The sequence below is a fragment of the Equus asinus genome, chromosome 2 (assembly GCF_041296235.1).
Source record: "Equus asinus isolate D_3611 breed Donkey chromosome 2, EquAss-T2T_v2, whole genome shotgun sequence".
Classification (NCBI taxonomy): domain Eukaryota; kingdom Metazoa; phylum Chordata; class Mammalia; order Perissodactyla; family Equidae; genus Equus; species Equus asinus.
In genome coordinates, this window is record NC_091791.1 from 19,359,015 (window position 1) to 19,372,531 (window position 13,517).

Genomic DNA, 13,517 nt, shown 5'->3' on the forward strand with positions numbered 1-13,517 from the left:
CTCCATTGTGCAGATGAGGAAATGGAGGCTTGCAGAAGTTAAATCCCTTGCTCCAGGTTATGCAGGTAGTCAGCAGTGGAAATGAACTTTGAACCAGTTATCTGACTCCAGACCTATGTTTATGACCTCAACTCACTATTCTCCTGAAAGTCAATGGGACGTTATTGTATAACAGAAAAAAGTGTAGTCATGGAGTCAGACATTCAAATTCTGGCTGTATTACCTACAAATGTGTGACCTTGAAAACATCACTAACCTCAGTGATCCCATCTGGAAATGGGCTAATCATACCCATTTGCAGGACTGTGACACCTGTTAACTGAGCTCTTATGTGTTGAGCAGCTAGCTCAGTGCCTGGACATAGCACAGCGCCACCCTAGGGCTGATTTGGGCAGTGCGAAGCTTGATGATCCCTTTGTCACTAGATTTCTTGCCAGTCTTCCTCTTCTCCATTCCTAGCTCTTTCTGAGTGGAGCTTTTTCTGGATCATCCTGGAGTAAGAACATTCCCCTTTGTCTCCGGCTCCAGGGAAACTATGTGGCCATCTGCCATGTCGGTGACCAAGCAGAAGCCTGGGTCAGGAAGCTGTCTGTGCTGCAGGAAATCTGGCAGGTGAGGCCCTCACCCATGGGAGGAGACAAAGTGGCTTTGTTCTTTGGCCCTTTCCTGCCAGCTATCTGTTCCCACCTTGGATGGGGCTGGCCCCCTGTTCCAAAGGAGCAACGCTGGGAGACTGCTTCCTTTAACTTGGCCCGCTACCCCCATCCCCCGACAGCCCAGACTTTAGTCTTCAGACCCTTAAGCCTGACTTGAGCAGCTGAAGCTTGAGATCCCTCCTAGCCTTGCTCTTTCCCTTAATTCCTCCTGGCCTTAATTCTGCCTCTTCCTTTGTGTCTGTGGGCAGAATTTTTTGTTTTTTTGGTGAGGAAATTGTTCTTGAGTTAACATCAGTTGCCAATCTTCCTCTTTTTGCTTGAGGACGATTGTCCCTGAGCTAACATCTGTGACAATCTTCCTCAATTTTGTATGTGGGACACTGCCACAGCATGGCTTGATGAGCAGTGTGTAGGTCTGTGCCCGGGATCTGAACCCACGAATCCCAGGCTGCTGAAGCAGAGTGCACGAACTTAACCATTATGCCACCGGGCCAGCCCCTCGGGTAGAACTTTTTACCCCAAAGAAAGTCTAATTACTAGACCATGAAGCGAGCTAGGGAGGGGGATTCCTAATACCCCTCTCTTCCCCCTAGTCCCCAATTCCTTTCCCCAGAAAATGAGGATCAAGGCCAGAGTAACCATAATGCCATTGACCTATGAGGTAGAATGGGGATGCAGATCTGAGAAGGTATATAAGCAGGTAGAATCTTTACTTTGGGCAAAGAGGGCTGTGGTGGCTGCAAAGAAGAGAATAATAATAATAATGATAGTAATAAATAGCAAAAATGTATTTAGTGCTTACTTTAGCCTAGATACTTTGTAGCACTTTGTATATATTAGTTTATTTAATTTTCATGACAAAATATAAGGCAGATCTCTTATTATCCCCATTTTACAGGTGGGAGATGGTTGGGGGGCCATGTCAGAATGGACCAGCATCCTGAGGCTGCTGTCTTCACCCTGGGCTAAAATCTAGCTGCTCTTTCTAAGCTCGCTGCATCTGCTTTTACCATCAGAGGGGCCCAAGCCAATGACCTGGGAGTGGGTCCTGGTGAGGAAGCCCCTCAGTCTGACATACAGCAGCAGGGCAGAGACCAGTCATCATCTGTCAATCAACAGTCCATCCATCAACCGACAGACTCCTATGGGCAAGACCCAGCCTGGGTGTTGTGAGGGATAAAAGGGTGAGACATAAAATCTGCCCTCCTGGAGTATAGGGCCAGTGGCTTATTGAGTGACTGTGGCAAGTTATTCCTCTCTCAGGACCTCAGCCTCCATGTAGGTTTAACGGGTGAGGTTGGCCTGATTGACACTGAGGTGCTTTTCTTCCTCAAGGATTTGATTCCACTTTGTTTCTAAGGAGCTGAATCTTAATAGCCCTATGAGACTTTGATTTCCTAGGCCTTGGGGTAAAGCCAGCATACTGTTACCAAGCAAGGTGGACAAACAGAAACCTGAAAGTGATTAGGTCTCCGTGGACAATGCTGGGCCACTACTGTTATTATTTCAGTAAAACATTATCGACTGTCTATTAAGGGTTTGTCCTACTCTGAGCAGTTTTATAGGAAGACAAGGACTCATTTCCAGCTTTGAATGGCTTAAAATCTAGCTAGAGAGAAAAAATTTAAAACAGTCAGGAAATGTACATATAAAACTATTTAAGTGGCAGTGAAACAGTTATAAAATAGGGGGATCTGACGTGGCACCCTCTCCTCCTCTGGGCTCCTCTCTCCCTGTCTTCACCCACTTTCCCTTCCTTTCCCACCAAGCCCAGGGAAGTACTGTAGACTCTGTACTAGATAGATCTAGAATGACCTGTCTCCTGCCTGAGTCAAAACAGCTCACATCATTTACATAGCATGTGAGGAGAAAGCTAGTAAGTTCTCACCAAGGTATGAATGACTAAGAGATTTAGGCTTTTCAGTGTGGGCATTTGGCTTTCAAGAAGCATTACCCTAAAGCTTTCTCTGGAGCAATGTTGGGGTGGGTGAGAATGGCAGTTTGAAGGGGAAAATGTCCCTGGTAGCCATCTCCAGGTCACTGAGTCTATCCGGTCTAAGCCAGAAGAACAGAGGACAGCTTGACCCCTTGCTTTGGAAGGATTGCTATCTCCTGAAATGGAGACGTTATGGGATGGTGTGAGGAAGTCACAATGAGCTAGGTCACAGTACATTTAGGCCCTCAAGGCCAATTACTCTGCCTACATCCTTTGAAAGGAGACTAAGAGTAGCAGAAAATTCATGGCAGCCTCTTAGAGCTTTGCCATGGATGACTTTGACATGAACCCAGGCACTGGGCCAAGCTCTGTGGGTCAGATTGAGTTTCTGGCCATCATGTATCAATCATAAGAACAATTCCTCTCCCGATGTCTGACTAGAAACTCTTCTATACCAGGTACCAGAGAGATTCCGAGATGATGCAGACTTTTCAAGCAATAAACATGTGTTGATTGAGCGTGTCATTTGGATCAGACCTGATTCTGGCCACGGAGGGCACAGAGGAATAAGGCTCATTGTCTTGTCCCCAAGGAGGTCAACCCACTGGGGCCAGCCTGGGAAGATGCTGAGGAGAGCATAATACTCTTCTGGAGTTGGGGAAGGGCCTTCATTTCTCAGTAAGACAAGTCTTGGAGGATAAAGAGGATGAAGGGCAGTTTGGCATAGGAGTTGTCTTGGGGGTTTGAACCCAGACTCTGACACTTACTGGCGAGGTGAACTTAATTACCCTGAGCCTCAGTTTCCCTGTGTATAAAATAAAGATAATAGCAGTACCTACCTCATCAGGTTGTTGTGAGGACTAAAGTGTGTAAAATGCTTAGAACCACGCCTACCCCATAACAGGTATCCAATAAAGTTCATTGTTGATATTAGTAGTGGCAGTGGTATTGCTATCTATTATCACAGATGACTCCATTACTCGGACTAAAACAACGTACATTTTCTTCTTTAATTCCCCCAACAATCCTATGGGAATAAGCCAGCACTGTCAAAATATGGTAGCCACCAGCCGCATGTGACTATTGAACACTGGCAATGTGGCTAGTCCAAATTGAGATGTGCTATAAGTGTAAAATTCACACTGGATTCCAAAGACTTAGTGAAAAAAAAAGTGTAAAATATCTCACTAATATTTTTATGTTGATTACATGTTGCAATAATAAGATTTTTAGTACATTGGGTTAAACAAAATATATTATTAAAATTAATTTTACCTGTTTAAAAGCTTAAAATTACACATGTGGCTTGCATTGTTTCAATTGGATAGTGCTCTTAGTAATTAACAATTAACTCCGTTATTAATTCATCTTAATGCATATTTTTTTTTCCTGTGGAAGATTAGCCCTGAGCTAACATCTGTGCCAATCTTCCTCCACTTTATATGTGGGTCACCACCTCAGCAGGGCAGATGAAGGGTGTAGGTTCACACTTGAGATCTGAACCTGTGAACCTGGGCTGCCAAGGCAGAGGGCACTGAACTTAACCACTATGCCACAGGGCTGGGCCAATGCCAATAATAATGTTTACTCCATTTTCAAGAGGAATAAAAATGAGGCTTAGTGAGATGAAGTAACCTGTCCAACTGGTAAGAGGCAGGTTGGGATTTGCAGCCAGTCTGTCTTCACAGGCTGAGTTCTTTCTTCCATGCTATGCTTCCTCCTGCCAAGTACCAGAGAGTGCAGATGTGGGATCCTGAGATATGAGCCCTGTGGGCTACCCCCAACTTCCTAGTAGGGAAATAAACATAACTAGCAGACAGGTGGGTGATAGCATTGCTGAAAGTGCATGAAATCCTGGCATATAAATTATGAAACCTCTCATAGTTCTATTTGTTCTGTGACAACATACATAAAATCATACATTTCCATCAAGATAGGAAAAAAACCAACAAAAACAACGACAAAGAAATGCGTGTCATCTCCTGGATAGGACTACATTCCTAGGATTCCAAGCGTCCCTACACATGGGATGATCAGCAGATGTCAGGGGTGATAAGTGGCGACCAGATGTAGAATGTCTCACGCCTGGGGTGGGCCTGGCATTAGCAAGGGTAGGGACAGTCGTGTGTGTCAGGAACAGTCCTGCTACATGGAGGGGTCTCCATGAGGTCAGAAGGAACTCTGGATTGAACACAGGTCTCCCCAGATTTCAAGCCCAGGCCTGGCCGGTTGGAGCCTCCCTGGAGAAATTCCAGAGGCAGCCCCAGCCAGGCCCCTCCAGGTCTGGTTGAAGGGGTTGCATTGCCAAAATGTGATTCAACTTTATCATCTCAAAAAGCAAACAAGTCACAGTGATAAAGGCGGACAGCCTCCTGCTTTTTTTGCTGGGTGGGGGTGGCGAGGGTGTACTCATTGTTCTGTATGTTTCCTTATTGCTTTCTGATTAGCCTGTATTTCTTTTTTTTTTTTTATTGAGTTAATGATAGGTTACAATCTTGTGTGATTTCAGTTGTACATTAATGTTTGTCATTCGTGTTGTAGGTGCACCATTTCACCCTTTGTGCCCACCCCCCACCCCACCTTTCCCCTAGTAGCCACTAGTCTGTTCTCTTTGTCCACATTTTTAAATTCCTCATATGAGTGGAGTCATACAGAGATTATCCTTCTCTAACTGGCTTATTTCACTTAACATAATTCCCTCAAGGTCCATCCATGTTGTTGCAAATGGGATGATTGTGTTCTGTTTTGCAGCTGAGTAGTATTCCATTGTATATATATACCACAACTTCTTTATCCATTCGTCTGTTGACAGGCACTCAGGTTGCTTCCATGTCTTGGCTATTGTAAACAGTGCTGCAGTGAACATTGGGGTGCACAGGACTTTTGGGATTGCTGACTTCAAGCTCTTTGGATAGATACCCAGTAGTGGAATGGCTGGATTGTATGGTAGTTCTATTTTTAATTTTTTGAGGAATCTCCATACTGTTTTCCATAGTGGCTGCACTAGTTTGCATTCCCACCAACAGCGTATGAGGGTTCCATTCTCTCCACAACCTCTCCAACGTTTGTTACTATTAGATTTAGATATTTTTGTCATTCTAATGGGTGTAAGGTGATATCTCAGTGTAGTTTTGAGTTGCATTTCCCTGATGATCAGCGATGATGAGCATCTTTTCATGTGCCTATTAGCCATCCATATATCTTCTTTGGAGAAATGTCTGTTCATGTCTCCAGCCCATTTTTTGATCGGGTTGTTTGATTTTTTGTTGTTGAATTGTGAGAGTTCCTTATATATTATGGATATTAAGCCTTCGTCAGATATATGACTTGCAAATATTTTTTCACAGTTAGTGGGTTGTTTTTTTCTTTCAATCCTGTTTTCATTTGCCTTGAAGAAGCTCTTTAGTCTCATGAAGTCCCATGTGTTTATTCTTTCTATTGTTTCCCTTATCTGAGAAGACATGGTGTCCGAAAAGGTCCTTTTAATACTGATGTCAAAGAGTGTACTGCCTACGTTTTCTTCTAGAAGCCTTATGGTTTCAGGTTTCACCTTTAGGTCTTTGATCCATTTTGAGTTTATTTTGGTGAATGGTGAAAAAGAATGGTCAATTTTCATTCTTTTACATATGGCTTTCCAGTTTTCCCAGCACCATTTGTTGAAAAGACTTTCTTTTCTCCATTGTATGCACTCAGCTCCTTTGTTGAAGATAAGCTGTCCATAGATGTGTGGTTTTATTTCTGGGCTTTCAATTCTGTTCCATTGATCTGTGCCCCTGTTTTTGTACCAGTGCCATGCTGTTTTGATTACTGTAGCTTTGTAGTATGTTTTGAAGTCAGGGATTGTGATGCCTCCCGTTTTGTTCTTTTTTCTCAGGATTGCTTTAGCAATTTGGGGTCTTTTGTTGCCCCATATGAATTTTAGGATTCTTTGTTCTAATTCTGTAAAGAATGTCATTGGGATTCTGATTGGGATAGTGTTGAATCTATAGATTGCTTTAGGTAGAATGGACATTTTAACTATGTTTATTCTTCGAATCCACGTACATGGAATGTCTTTCCATCTCCTTATGTTGTCATCCAATTCTCTCAGAAAGGCCTTGTAATTTTCATTATATAGGTCCTTCACTTCCTTAGTTAAATTTACCCTGAGGTATTTTATTCTTTTTGTTGCGATTGTGAATGGTATTGTGTTCTTGAGTTCTTTTTCTGTTAGTTTGTTATTAGAATATAGAAATGCTACTGATTTATGCAAATTGATTTTATACCCTGCAACTTTGCTGTAGTTGTTGTACTTCTAAGAGTTTTCCAATGGATTCTTTGGGGTTTTCTATATATGAGATCATGTCATCTGCAAACAGCAAGAGTTTCACTTCTTCCCTCCCTGTTTGGATTCCTTTTATTCCTTTTTCTTGCCTGATTGCTCTGGCCAGGACCTCCAGTACTATGTTAAATAAGAGTGGTGATAGAGTGCATCCTTGTCTCGTTCCTGTTTTCAGGGGGATGGTGCTCAGTTTTTGCCCATTGAGTATGATGTTGGCTGTGGGTTTATCATATATGGCCTTTATTATGTTGAGGTAGTTCCCTTCTATGCCCATTTTGTTCAGAGTTTTTATCCTAAATGGCTGTTGGATCTTGTCAAATGCTTTCTCTGCATCTATTGAGATGATCATGTGGTTTTTATTCCTCAGTTTGTTGATGTGGTGTATCACGTTGATTGATTTGCGGATGTTGATGATTAGCCTGTATTTCTAATGCGATATTGGCTCAAGGCTCTTGCTAAAGTGGAATAGTGACTCAGCCTATCACTGCTGGAGGAAGAGGTGAGTCCCTGAGCTGGTCCCCAAGAGGCCCAAGGACCCCGTCTCTGGGTGCAGTAGTCCATTCAGGAGCCCTCCTCACATTCCTCACATTGAGGGCCAGCGCTTCCTCATAGCCATGCCCATGGTGACATCATGCCCCTTCTCAGCGGGGCTTGAGATTTGTCTGAACCAAGCTGTTCCTGTATAACTGTGTTAGGGGAATGGATGTGCTTGGACCCACCCTCCTTCTCCTTCTCATCCTCCTCTACAATCACCAAGGGCACCAGAAGCAGTAAAATCTAGTGGTTTAGAAGCGGCTAGACTCCAAAGGCAACCCAACCTGGGTTTGTATCCCATCTCTGCCCCGACTCCATGGGAGCAGTTTAAAATCATGAATTTCCTCATTGTGAAATAGGTAACAAGAATATTAACCTATCTCAGGAGAGACTAAATGTAATCATATGTATGGGGTACTCTTCTCCTAGTACTTCAGTGCATAGTGCAAAGTAAGTCACAAAAAAAGGTTTATTACTATTTATTTTTTCATCATGGGTCCATATTACAGTATGGATTTCCATGGAACCTCATGGCTGAAATGAAATACCCAATCACTTCTCACTCTCTGCCCTTCATAGGCTTCTTTCATCAGCAGAGGGGCAGTTGGGCAATTGGTCAAGGGCACAGACTTGGCAATCCAACTGCAGAATTCCTAGTCTGGCTCCACCACTGGCCAGCTATGTGACCTGGGTCAGGTTCATTTCTTTGTTTCTCCCTTTCCTCATCTGTAAAATGAGGTTGATGATAATACCACCTACCTCTACAGGGTCACCAGAGGGATTACATGAGTTAGTTTAAATAAGGGACTTAGAACAATACCTGGCATAAGGTTAGCACCCTAAACTTAAAAAAAAAAAGTCCTGTAAGACCCTTGAGAAAGAGACATTGTCGTTTTTGCTCTTGCTCTGAAAGTCCTCGGCTGAGGCAGTTGAGAGGAGCCAGGCACCAGGCCGATGCAGGGAAAATGGAAGGTAAGAAAATAAAACACCAAGACAACAAACAATGGGTGCCCCTATCTCCCTGAACTATTAGGGTCTGCTTCTGAAACACAGTTGGTTCTTTCCTCTAACTTCATTTCACTGTTTCTAGGTCTGCCCCTTGGAAATGTCAGAGAGATACAAACATCCATCTGTCTAATTACGTTTCAGATATGACAGGTTTCATTTTCCAAATTGCTGTCTTCTTCTGTTTGCCCTCCCAACATAATTGTCTCCCTCCTCAACTCCAGGTCTTTCTTCAGGCCCCTTTCTGCCCATGGAAAGACCCCCCCCCCCACTCTGCTCTCAGCTCCTTGCTGAATGAGATTATCATTTTTGAACTCACCTCCCTTAGCAAGCTTGTCAGATCAAGCACTCTTTGTCCCATTCTCATCATTCTCCTGCTTTGGGTTCCTTAGCACTCATGCTTAGCCTGTACCTTGTATAATCTGCAGCTAATAGAGGTTCTTCTGTTTGGCCCCAAGCCTTGGTATTTTCTTTTTAAGCTCTCCAGGTGATTTTAATGTGCGGCCAAGGTTGGAAACAATTGATGAGGACAGATCTTCTCAGACTAATGTGCATATGAACATTCCGGGGATCCGGTTAGAATGCACAGTCTGATTCAGTAAGTCTGGGCGGGGCCTGAGACTCTGCATTTCTGTCAAGCTCCGAGAGGATGCTGATGCTGCTGGTCCCTAGGCCATCTTTCAAGCAGCAGAAGTCTAGGCAGCTCCATTTCACAGATGGTAACAAAGCCCAGCGAGATGAAGTGATTCGCTTCAAGAGACTGAGTGGTAAAGTCTAGACTTGAACACGTCTTCTGACTCTAGTGCTCTTTCTGCCCTCTTCGTAAAAGCGGTGCTTCATTATTGCATAATAATAATAAGTATAACCCCTTAAGAACATAGTAGATGACATGAGAATTTTTCAGTGTTCCTCATTTTATTTCCTTTCCTGGCAAAGTGTTCAAACAAGACCCTTGAAGTACATGTAATTATATCTATTATTATATTATATAATTATATTATTATAGAACCATTACATGTAGGTAGTAATAGAATATAATTCATAATATGTAGGTAATAAAATAATATTCTTAATTATATAGTGTTTTCCTGCATTGTTGATATTCCTTATCATATTTATACAAATTTTTAATTGTAATTTATAGTGGATATTTACTTTGTGTCATGGACCATGCCTGGTATCTCACGTGCATTATATTGAATCTCCACAGCCACCCTAGAGGTAGGCACTATTGTCACCTCTATTTTGATGAGAAGAATGAGGCTTACAGGGGTAAAGTAACTTGCTCTCTACTAAGTATTAGAGCTGGGATTTGGACCCAGGAGTCTGACCACTAGGCTATATTTATTTTAAGCTGGCCTTGTCTTTGTGGCTCCACACTGAGGGCCCAGAAATAGTTTTCACCTTTTGGGTGTCCTTGCTCAGGTTGACCCCTGGGCGGGGGACTGTGTTAGCGGCTCTTGAACAAATGGACATAGAGATGGGCATGTGCCGCTGCTGTGAGCCTGTCTGTCTGTGTAACTGTCCATCTGTCTCTCTGTCTCTGTTCTTCCAGGGGTGTCCACTGGCACCTGCTCTGCTTCATTTGCTCATTTTCACTCTTCCAGGGCATGCTGTTCCTCCACAGGAACCCGCTGGGGTCCCACGGCAATCCAAAGCCTTCCAACTGCCTGGTGGACGCTCAGATGCAGGTGAAGCTGTCGGGATTTGGGCTGTGGGAACTCAAGTACGGCCGGACATATAGAACATATAATGAGAAAGCCACAGACCAGGTAACCATTGAGTAACTATTGGCAGTAGTAAAGGGCTTCCTACCCCATCCCTGATTCCTGATGCTCACTTGCACAGGTACCTGCAGGTGGGCCGTCCTCTGGAGCTCATTGTTTGTGGCTATCCTGTTCACTCAAGGAGACGAGAAAAAAATAGCCCCTGGGAGTGACCTGAGTCCATGATGTGACATCTGAGTTAGAAGAACTGGTTCTCATCCCAGCTCAGCTGGGCAACCTGAAGCAAGTCACTGCCCTTCTCTGTAGTCCTCTCTGTCCCACGTATCTTCATCCTGTGTTCTCGGCATAGAATGTAAGGTCTGCCAGGCACTTGAACCATAAAGTTCTGTAATTCTCTGTTCTTTCTGTGCTCCAGTATGACTCAAGAAGCTTTTAAAGATAAGTAGGTGGCTGGGTCTCAACACACATCAACTGAATCAGAATATCTGAAGATGGGGTCTGGGCACTCGTATTGTTTTTTAAGAGCTCCCAAGTGATTCTGACGCACATCTCAAGATAAGACCCACCAGCTTGGGTTCAACTCTCCTTTACATCTGAGCAAACTGAGGCTTGGTGAGTCTTCCTATTGTCCAAAGTTAACTGAGCACTCTTGAGTCTCACCTCGCACGGATCCCGAGCCCTGCTTAGCCCGGTGCCCTCAGGCCTGCCCACCTCCCTCTGGATGTTGCCAGCAGCTTTGCTGTGTGCTTGTGGGGAGGTTTCTATAACAAGAGATAGGGCGGTGTTCTAGAGAAAGACAAAGGGGGAAATTTTGAAAACCTGCTCGTAGCCACTTCTTCTTCCTCATCTCTCCATATATTTTCCTTTAATGATTATAACGTATGAGGGTACAAACCTATAAAGCTCACTACAAAAAAATGTTGGTGTATAAAATATCCAGAATAGATAAATCTGTAGAGACAGAATGTAGAGTGGTGGTTGCCAGGGTCTGTGATAGGTGGGGAACAGGGGGAAACTGCTTAATGGGTATGGGGTTTCCTCTGGGGTGATGGAAATGTCTTGGAACTAGATGGAAGTGGTGGTTGCACATTATGAATGTACTGAATGCCACTGAGTTCACTTTAAAATGGTTCATTTTATGTTCTCTGAATGATACCACAATAAATTATGTTATAAATGTAGGCAATACAGAAAAGCAACAGGAAAATGAAAACCACCTGTAATTGCAAAGTCAGGAGTTAACCACCATTACCATGTTAGTGCACGTCTGTCCTGATGATTTTCCTCCTGTTCACACACGTGAACCCTCATTTGCTCTGTAAGTCGGGCACCAGCAGGGCTGACTGCTCAGGGGCGGGATGCTTTCATTTCTCCTGCACTTCCCTGAGGAAGGAGGGGTGGCTTTTCCAGGTCTGCCTGGCTGCTCTCTCACTCCATGTCCTTTGCTTGGCAGAGCTCTATGGGACGGCCCCAGAGCTGTTGCGCCTCCCAGAGGTGCCGTGGTTGGGCTCCCCAAAGGGAGACATTTACACCTTTGCCATTCTGATGAGGGAGCTGATCCACCAGCAGGACTGCGGGCCTTTCGATGACCTTGATGAGGCACCAAATGGGACCACTGGGGGCGGCTCCTTGGCAGACTTTGGTCATCTGGGCTAGCTTTTAAATGCTCGTTTTTATGAATTGTTTTATTAAATGTTTATTAATTTACAATTTATTCCATTCTTAGTTTTTCTTTTTAACATTCATATTCTTTTGAAAATTAGAAAACAAATTGCCGTTTGGTTACCAAAAAAAGTCAAGGAACTCAGAGTTACATAATTTATTTTGTAAGAGTTGTAGAGGCTGGAAGTCCAAAATCAAGGTTTGGCAGAGCCGAGCTCCCTCTAGAAGCTCTAGGTAAGATCCATCCTTCACCTCTTTCAGCTTTTAGTGGCTGCCCTAGCATCCTGGGCTGTGGCCACATAGCTCCAATCTCTGCCTCCATCTTCACAACGCATCCTCCTCTGTGTAGATCTCCTCTGTATGTCTCTTAAAAGAACACTTGTTGCTGCATTAGGGCCCACTCAGATAATCCAAGATGATCTCCTCAATCCAAGATACTTAATTGTATCTGCAACAATCCTTTTTTTTTCAAATAAAGTCACATTTACAGGTTCTGGGGATTAGATCATGGACGTATCTCTTTGGAGGCCACCATTCAGCCCACTACACTTTCCTAATTCCACCTCCCATGGCTTGCTCCTTTCAATCACGTTGGCCACTTTTATGTGCCTCCAACATGCCAGACACATCCCCACCCCAGTTCCTTTGCACATGCTGTTCCTTCTGGCTGTGCATCTCTCACCTTGTATGTATATATACACATTTGCCTCATTCTGTCTTAAGGACTACAACATTTTTCATTGTAAGGATACGCCATGTATTATTGGCTGATACACATTTTGGTTGTTTCCCATTTTTTGCTATTATAAATTGCCGCAGTGAGCTGCCTTATATCTTCGTGGACACGTGTGAACGTTTCTTCAGGATCGACTTCTGTCCATTAAATTGAAACAATAAATGTATTTGAAATATATTTAAGATTTTTGACAAATGCTGCCCAACTGTCCACTTACAAAGGACATATTCAGGCTTGTTCTTTTGCTAGGTTATCGCTTAACACATTCCATAAGAGAATTAGGGGCAGAAGTAGCAGGAAATGAAGCAAAATTTGATCAAAACAGTGTGGGGCCAGCCCCGTGGCTGGGTGGTTAAGCTAGCACACTGCTTTGGGGGCCCAGGGTTCATGGCTTTGGATCCTGGGCATGGACCTACACCCTGCTCATCAAGCCGTGCTGTGGTGGCGGCTCACATAGAAGAACTAGAAGGACTTACAACTAGAATATGCAACTATGTACTGGGGCTCTGGAGAAGAAAAAAAAAAGAGGATGATTGTCAACAGATGTTAGCTTAGGGCCAATCTTGCTCAAAAAAAAAAAAAAGATTAAAACAATATGTACTAGATGAAACCCCTTGGAACTGTTATTTCCACCTTGGCTGCACATTGGAATTATGCGGGGGAATTTAAAAAACTGCTGATGCCTGGATCTCAGCCTGGGAGACTCAGATGTCATTGATCTTGGGTACTGCCTGGGCATCAGGGGTTTTAAAGCTGCCCACGTGGTTCTAACATGCAGCTCAAGTTGAGACCCACTGTCCTGTAGAGAGGAGAGGGGTGTGTGTGTGTGCACGCGACGGATCCTATATAAACCCAGCCCACCTTTCTCTCTTGATTTTTTTTCTTTTTTCTTCTTTTTGCCCTGCCTACTATTTCTAGCCCATCCCCAGTGACCCGTCTC

The 13,517-nt window shown here is 43.8% G+C and overlaps 1 protein-coding gene across 1 annotated transcript in view; it reads left to right on the forward strand.

Annotated features, from left to right (window-relative positions):
• LOC106837558 (guanylate cyclase 2G-like) overlaps positions 1-13,517 on the forward strand; it is a 126,821-nt gene that overhangs the window by 15,913 nt on the left and 97,391 nt on the right. Inside the window, 4 exon segments of the mRNA XM_070519210.1 lie at positions 522-612; positions 10,060-10,224; positions 11,150-11,153; positions 11,633-11,786. Coding sequence (XP_070375311.1) covers positions 522-612; positions 10,060-10,224; positions 11,150-11,153; positions 11,633-11,786 — 414 coding nt within the window.